This window comes from Oncorhynchus mykiss, chromosome 4 (genome assembly GCF_057628025.1).
Source record: "Oncorhynchus mykiss isolate SJ-2025 chromosome 4, ASM5762802v1, whole genome shotgun sequence".
Classification (NCBI taxonomy): Eukaryota; Metazoa; Chordata; class Actinopteri; order Salmoniformes; family Salmonidae; genus Oncorhynchus; species Oncorhynchus mykiss.
The window spans coordinates 51,104,303-51,113,233 of NC_143025.1; the positions used below are offsets into that span (position 1 = coordinate 51,104,303).

Below are 8,931 nucleotides of genomic sequence, written 5' to 3' on the forward strand. Positions count from 1 at the left end.
TAGCCTACAAGCCACTTATGCAGACCTTTGGAACATCTACATTTTAATAAGTCTAATAAATCCATGTAATAGAGCCCACACCATTACAATAAATTGGTTATTTATTTTAGACCGGTCTAAAGAATGATATGAAGAAAATGTAGTCTAGAAGAAGAGAATAGAATACTCTGAGTTGGCTATACAACCACACAACTTCTGACTACAACCACACAACTTCTGACTACAACCACACAACTTCTGACTAAAACCACACAACTTCTGACTACAACCACACAACTACTGGCAACAACCACACTACTTCTGACTACAACCACACTAGTACTGATTACAACCACATTAGTACTGACCACAACTACACTACTGTTGACCACAACCACATGACTTCTGACCATAACCGCACAGCTACTGATCTCAACCACTCAACTGCTGACAAACTTCTGACCACAGCCACACAACTTCTGACCACATCTAGTGACCACAACCACACAGTTACTGCCAACAACCACACAACGTCTGACCAGAGCCACACAACTTCTGATCACATCTAGTGACCACAACCACACAGTTACTGCCAACAACCACACAACGTCTGACCACAATCGCACAACTTCTGAACACATGTAGTGACAACAACCACACAGTTACTGACAACAACCACACAACGTCTGACCACAGCCACACAACTTCTGACCACATCCACACATCGTCTGACCACAGCCACAAAACGTCTGACCACATCTAGTGACAACAACCACAGTTACTGACAACAACCACACAACGTCTGACCACAACCACACAACTGCTTACCACAATTATTGACCACGACCAAACTGCTGACCACAACCACACGATTGCTGACCACAACCACACTACTACTGAACACAACCACACAAATCTTGACCACATATATTGAACACAACCACACTATTAACAACAACCACACAACTTCTCACAACAACCACACTACTGCTGACCACATCTAGTGAACACAACCACAACACTACTGACACATCTATTGAACACAACCACACAACTACTGGCACACCTTCTGACCACAACCACACAACTACTGACCTCAACCACACACCTTCTGACAACAACCACACAACTACTGACACATCTAGTGAACACAACCACACAACTACTGACACATCTAGTGAACACAACCGCACAACTTCTGACCACAACCACATAACTACTGACCTCAGCCACACACCTTCTGACCACAACCACACAACTACTGACATATCTAGTGAACACAACCACACCACTACTGACACATCTATTGAACACAACCACACAACTTCTGACCACAACCACATAACTGCTGACCTCAGCCACACACCTTCTGACCACAACCACACCACTACTGACACATCTATTGAACACAACCACACAACTACTGACACATCTAGTAAACACAACCACACCACTACTAACACATCTATTGAACATAACCACACAACTTCTGACCACAACCACCCAACTACTGACACATCTAGTGAACACAACCACACCACTACTGACACATCTATTGAACACAACCACACAATTTCTGACCACAACCACACAACTACTGACCTCAGCCACACACCTTCTGACCACAACCACACAACTACTGACACATCTAGTGAACACAACCACACCACTACTGACACATCTATTGAACACAACCACACAACTTCTGACCACAACCACATAACTACTGACCTCAGCCACACACCTTCTGACCACCACCACACCACTACTGACACATCTATTGAACACAACCACACAACTACTGACACATCTAGTGAACACAACCACACAACTACTGACGCATCTAGTGAACACAACTATACCACTACTGACACATCCATTGAACACAACCACACAACTACTGAGACATCTAGTGAATACAACCACACAACTACTGACAGATCTATTGAACACAACCACACAACTTCTGACCACAACCACACAACTACTGACCTTAACCACACACCTGACCACAACCACACCACTACTGACACATATATTGAACATAACCACACAACTTCTGACCACAACCACCCAACTACTGACACATCTAGTGAACACAACCACACCACTACTGACACATCTATTGAACACAACCACACAATTTCTGACCACAACCACACAACTACTGACCTCAGCCACACACCTTCTGACCACAACCACACAACAACTGACACATCTAGTGAACACAACCACACCACTACTGACACATCTATTGAACACAACCACACAACTACTGACACATCTAGTGAACACAACCACACCACTACTGACGCATCTATTGAACATAACCACACAACTTCTGACCACAACCACACAACTACTGACCTCAACCACACACCTTCTGACCACAACCACCCAACTACTGACACATCTAGTGAACACAACCACACCACTACTGACACATCTATTGAACACAACCGCACAACTACTGACCACAACCACACAACTACTGACACATCTAGTGAACACAACTATACCACTACTGACACATCCATTGAACACAACCACACAACTACTGAGACATCTAGTGAATACAACCACACAACTACTGACAGATCTATTGAACACAACCACACAACTTCTGACCACAACCACACAACAACTGACCTTAACCACACACCTGACCACAACCACACCACTACTGACACATGTATTGAACACAACCACACACCTTCTGACCACAACCACACAACTACTGACACAACTAGTGAACACAACCACACCACTACTGACACATCTATTGAACACAACTTCTGACCACAACCACACAAATACTGACCTCAACCACACACCTTCTGACCACAACTACACAACTACTGACCTTAACCACACACCTTCTGACCACAACCACACAACTACTGACATCTAGTGAACACAACTACACCACTACTGACACATCTATTGAACACAACTTCTGACCACAACCACACAACTACTGACCTCAACCACACACCTTCTGACCACAACTACACAACTACTGACCACAACCACACTACTACTGACCTCAACCACACAACTACTGACCACAACCACACAACTACTGACTACAACCACGCAACTTCTGACCACTAACCACACAACTACTGACCACAACCACACAACCGCTTACCACATTTTTATTTATATTTATTTAACATTTATTTAACCAGGTAGGCTAGTTGAGAACAAGTTCTCATTTGCAACTGCGACCTGGCCAAGATAAAGCGTAGCAATTCGACACATACAACAACACAGAGTTACACATGGAATAAACAAAACATACAGTCAATAATACAGTAGAACAAAAGAAAACAAAACGTCTATATACAGTGAGTGCAAATGAGGTAAGTTAAGGAAATAAATAGGCCATGGTGGCAAAGTAATTACAATATAGCAATTAAACGCTGGAATGGTAGATCGGCAGAAGATGAATGTGCAGGTAGAGATACTGGGGTGCAAAGGAGCAAAATAAATAAATAAATACCAGTATGGGGATGAGGTAGGTAGATAGATGGGCTGTTTACAGATGGGCTATGTACAGGTGCAGTGATCTGTAAGCTGCTCTGACAGCTGGTGCTTAAAGCTAGTGAGGGAGATGTGAGTCTCCAGCTTCAGATATTTTTGCAATTTGTTCCAGTCATGGGCAGCAAAGAACTGGAAGGAAAGATGACCAAAGGAGGAATTGGCTTTGGGGGTGACCAGTGAGATATACCTGCTGGAGCGAGTGCTACGAGTGGGTGCTGCTATGGTGACCAGTGAGCTGAGATAAGGCGGGGCTTTACCTAGCAGAGACTTGTAGATAACCTGTAGCCAGTGGATTTGGCGACGAGTATGAAGCGAGGGCCAACCAACGAGAGCGTACAGGTCGCAATGGTGGGTAGTGTATGGGGCTTTGATGACAAAACGGATGGCACTGTGATAGACCGCATCCAGTTTGTTGAGTAGAGTGTTGGAGGCTATTTTATAGATGACATCACCGAAGTCGAGGATCGGTAGGATGGTCAATTTTACGAGGGTATGTTTGGCAGCATGAGTGAAGGATGCTTTGTTGCGATATAGGAAGCCGATTCTAGATTTAATTTTGGATTGGAGATGCTTAATGTGAGTCTGAAAGGAGAGTTCACAGTCTAACCAGACACCCAGGTATTTGTAGTTGTCCACGTATTCTAAGTCAGAGCCGCTCAGAGTAGTGATGCTGGACAGGCGAGCAGGTGCGGGCAGTGATCAATTGAATAGCATGCATTTAGTTTTACTTGTGTTTAAGAGCAGTTGGAGGCCATGGAAGGAGAGTTGTATGGCACTGGTGACACACAACCACACAACTACTGACCACTACTACTGACCAAATCTACTGACCAGTAGTGACTATCTGTGGGAATTTAAAATGATTTCACTATTCAAATAATATAATCAAAGTACAACTTTTTAAACTTTCACTACCACAACAATACTTTCAAAGAGCATTAGCAAGCCTCACAACTTTACATGTAAAGTTTCAATCTAGTTATTATTATTATGACCATGACAATTATGCATCACAATAGTATTGTCTATGTTTGTAGGGCAGGTCAGTAACTTATTTTGCTGTGCTCTGTCGCACAGATTATTTTATAGTTAAACAAGCTAGTTGGTATTTAATCTGGATCATAATGAGATGCTAATATATTAGAAGGGGGTCATGTGTGCTTTTGTCATATCCTGAAACGAGGGTGCAAAAGAACTAGTCCAGACATACACCACCTTGATTTCGACGATGTCTGTTCTGGGCCAGCAAGTCTTTTCCTTTTCTCAGTAACTCTTGTCTTGTCTGTTCTAGTTGCTTTCTCTCCTCTTTTGCCATCTTAATTTCCTCTATCAGTTCATCTCCTGAGGGAAGGAAGAAACAAACCATGTCATTTGCGTCTTACATTTCAGCAACAACAATATGGATGACTGAAACATAACAGAAATGCCTGCTTACTACTTGATAGGAAGACCGAGGCAGCCATTTTACGAGTGCCCAGGGTTGGGGCGGGGGGTGGAGAGGCGTACTGTGTAGGCATAGTTACTGGGTGTTCAGGGACCTACATGAAAATAAATTATTGGTAAAACATAATTAAAACATTTTGTTGAAGCAAATTGATTTCGGTGTGCATGCCAAGAAAATAGTTTAAGTACTCCTCGCTGCTTCTCTAGACCTATTTCCTTGACTTAGACCCCCTTTTTAATTCAAACCCACCTGCTGGCTATGACATAAAAACATGGTAATTGTAACTGATTTTGGCATAATGTCATTTCAGTAAGTATGTAAGCAGCACGCAAGCATATCTTACCTCATTTTGTTTATTCCTGATATACTTCAGTGTCTGTGCATCTTTAGATTTCCTAAACATCCAAAGAGAGAAAAAAAAATGTGGGTTTACTAATTTTATATGACTCATCTAGAAATTCGGTGCCTGTAACCAGGGTTTAAATAGCTCTGATGGTGGTAGAGCTCTTCCTCTCTGTTATGGCAAAAGTGTTCCTCTGTGTGTTACCTGTGTGGGGTGGGAGAAAACACAGAATCCTGATCTTCCAGTGACTCTGGAACCCCCGAATCGCTGGCTCGGTTTCTCTTGAAATGCTGTTTCTTCTTAGCAGGTGCCACCTTCCCCACAACTGATTCTGTCAAAATGAATTGAACGTAAATGGTTGTAACAACATCTCTGTCTGTTACAACAAGTACAAGGTTGACTTGCTTTTCAGAAATGTCAGTTTAAAGTACACTCCAAAATGTACGTTTTTCAGACAATTTCATACCAGACTCAGAGCACTTTTCAGCAAAAAAAAAAAAAAAGAATGGATTTTGTAGTGACCTATCCCTTTAACGGTCACCTTTAGCCTCTATGACACACTGGGGTGGCCCCTGGGCTTGGGCCTTCCACAGGAGGAGGTCATCCTCAGCGCACCCAGACTGCTGAGAGGAGAGAAGGTCCTCCTCGTTCTCCTCTGTGGAGCAATAGCTCTCCTCTTCCTTCGCCTCCTCATCGGGGCTGGGGTAGGAAGGGGGCTGTGGCTGGAGACCCTGGGGGATCTGAGGGAATTTAAAAGGCTCTTTTGTCCCTGTTGGCATTCCTTGCACTCTGGCAGTGTAGTAAATCTGGGGGTCTGTGGAGTGGGTGTTGGGGGTGAGGGACTGTGAACAGACAGTGTTGTCGCTCTCCACCCTGGGCAACAGGTACAGCTCTGGCTGAGGGGCCTGGAGAGTAGGAGAAGACCATGACATAAGGACAAGGCATGCAACAAACTTATTATAAATAGATTTCTTTTTTTCACTTAAAAAAATATTATACTATCTACAGTGCCTTCAGAAAGTATTCATACCCCTTGACCTATTCTACATTTTGCCATTATGGGGTATTGTGTGTAAATTGAGGTTGTAACACAACAAATAAGTCAAGAGGTATGAATACTTTCTGAAGGCACAATATAAAACATATTTTAACATTTAAGAGTAATGTGCATACATATGGAGGGGCAAAATACTTCACTTTCAAATCCCTTTCTTGTTTGGCTTTGACCTATTAAAAAAAATACAAATGCAATGGGACAATGAATCACCTTATGCCAGTTTACCAAATAAAACACAAGCGATAAGCAACTGTGTCCCTGAACCAGGCCCGCTATACTCACCAATGCCAAGCTTCGGCCCACACATTTTAAAAAGGAAAGCTTGTCAATATCTCTCTCAGCTCCGAGGAGAATGCCAAGCTCACTCCTGAGAGTTCTGAGAGATATATCAGGATACACCCTGGCATGAAAACAACAATTTACAGTGAAGAGGCACTATGTTCAAAAACATTTTCACATCAAAGAAATATGGGTGAAGAGGACAACCATCAAAGTATCTTGTTGACTGTTTAATCTGCAGTTTTCTTTGCCTCTTCTGTACATATTTTCTATTATGAATATTCCTACAGATTGTAGGCTATACTGGTCTCATTATTTGCAGTAACCATATACCACTTCTGAATAGAAAACATTTAATAAATATCTCACCTGATGAATCCAGCAGATATGAAGCTCTTTATGGCTTCAATCGGCACTCTATTCAGTTTTAAGTTCCACTGTTCATTTGGTACAAACAGCACATGGAGCTCAACAAACTAACAAGAAAGCAATCGAAATTAATACGCAATTGGAGCTTCTTACACTTTGCCCTAACAGGGATTGGTTTTCCAAAAAAGCAAAGTTCACCAAGAAAGAGGATATAAAGATTATTGCGGTAGACATATGGTGATAATCTTTTGTCTTGAGTACATAAAATGTAAAAAAAAAAAAAAATCACGACATAATAGTGCAATGTATAGCCTACATACCTTTCTACTTGTTAGTCGTCTCTCATCAGGATATCTAATAGACTTGCACGAGGATTCCATCTTCAACAAGCCTCACCTATTCTAAGAAATAATCTGTTTGACGAAGGCATCAAGTTTTTCCATGATAAATGCTGTTATTTTCACAGAATAAGAAGTAGGATACGGGCTGGTTTCTTTCTTCTCATAAAAGCTTGTGGATGTGTTGCGCTTTGCTTGTCCAGGGTGCGGAGTGGAGGAGTGGACTGCTAAGTAACAATCTCTTGTGAAGTCAAACAGAGCCAATCGAAGCAATATGGATGGCACAAACGGTTGTTGCTCCGCTGCTGATGCAAGACACCAAAAATAAACGTTAAAACATTACCCGCTATAAGGTGGAGATTGTAATAGCTTCATTGTTGAATAGCGGTGGCATTTGAGAATAGCATTTTGGAAAATGTGTATTTGTGTACATCTTTTAAGAGTTTCATTCTAAAACACTACAATGCTTTCATAAAGTATTCACACCCCATGACTTTCCAAAATGTTGTGTTACAGCCTGGATTAAAAAAATATTAAATATACATTATTTGTCACTGACCTACATATAATATGCCATGTTTTTTATACATGTTTATAAATGAATTGAAAATGAAAAGCTGAAATGTCTTGAGTCAATACATATTCAACCCCTTTGTTATGGCACACCTAAATAAGTTCCGGAGTAGGAATTTGCTTAACAAGTAACATAAGTTGCATGGACTCACTCTGTGTGCAATAATAGTGTTTAGCATGATTGTAATAGGGTCATTATATTTGAATGACTACCTCATCTCATACAATTATCCCTGAGTCGAGCAGTGAATTGTAAAACACAGATTCAACCACAATCTGTCTGTAACGGCATTCCTCCTCCTCTTCTGAGGAGGAGAAGCGAGAAGGATCCGAGGACCAATGCACAACGTGGTAAGTGTCCATAACGTTTATTTAAAGACATAAACTGAACACTACAAAACAATAAACGTGAAACGAACGAAACCGAAACAGTACCGTGTGGCAACAAACACACACAAGGAAAACAAACACCCACAACTCAAAAGTGAAACCCAGGCTACCTAAGTATGATTCTCAATCAGACACAACTAAAGACACCTGCCTCTGATTGAGAACCATACTAGGCTGAACTCAAAACCCCAACATAGAAAAGCACACATAGACTGCCCACCCCAACTCACGCCCTGACCATACTAAATAAAGACAAAACAAAGGAAATAAAGGTCAGAGCGTGACAGTACGCCCCCCAAAGGTGCGGACTCTGGCCGCACAACCTGAACCTATAGGGGAGGGTCTGGGTGGGCGTCTGTTCGCGGTGGCGGCTCTGGCGCGGGACGTGGACCCCATTTCACCACAATTTTTCTCCTCCTCATTGTCCGCCTCCGTTGCCTCTTAAACACGGCGACCCTCGCCGCTGACCTCAGACTGGAGACCCTAGAAATGGATCCCGAATGGACGGGAGACTCCGGCAGCGCCGGAGTGAAGGGCGATTCTGGCATTGCCTGGATGACTGACGGCTCTGGCGGCTCCTGGCTGACTGACAGCTCTGGCGGCTCCTGGCTGA

At 42.6% G+C, this 8,931-nt stretch overlaps 1 protein-coding gene across 4 annotated transcripts in view; it reads right to left on the reverse strand.

Moving 5' to 3' along the window:
* spata1 (spermatogenesis associated 1) overlaps nucleotides 1-7,621 on the reverse strand; it is a 16,153-nt gene extending 8,532 nt beyond the window's left edge. For 2 of the 4 annotated variants that reach the window (XM_021599958.3, XM_021599955.3), the window contains exons 1-9: nucleotides 7,338-7,621; nucleotides 7,018-7,124; nucleotides 6,652-6,769; nucleotides 6,486-6,539; nucleotides 5,854-6,217; nucleotides 5,517-5,643; nucleotides 5,313-5,364; nucleotides 4,961-5,063; nucleotides 4,741-4,866 (exon numbers count right to left, since the gene is read on the reverse strand). In XM_021599958.3, coding sequence (XP_021455633.1) covers nucleotides 4,741-4,866; nucleotides 4,961-5,063; nucleotides 5,313-5,364; nucleotides 5,517-5,643; nucleotides 5,854-6,217; nucleotides 6,486-6,539; nucleotides 6,652-6,769; nucleotides 7,018-7,124; nucleotides 7,338-7,397 — 1,111 coding nt within the window. In that variant the 5' untranslated portion in view covers nucleotides 7,398-7,621. The remainder of the gene's footprint in view (nucleotides 1-4,740; nucleotides 4,867-4,960; nucleotides 5,064-5,312; nucleotides 5,365-5,516; nucleotides 5,644-5,853; nucleotides 6,218-6,485; nucleotides 6,540-6,651; nucleotides 6,770-7,017; nucleotides 7,125-7,337) is intronic. The other 2 variants (XM_021599956.3, XM_090232254.1) reach the window with 2 other exon arrangements.
* Nucleotides 7,622-8,931: the final 1,310 nt, after the last annotated feature.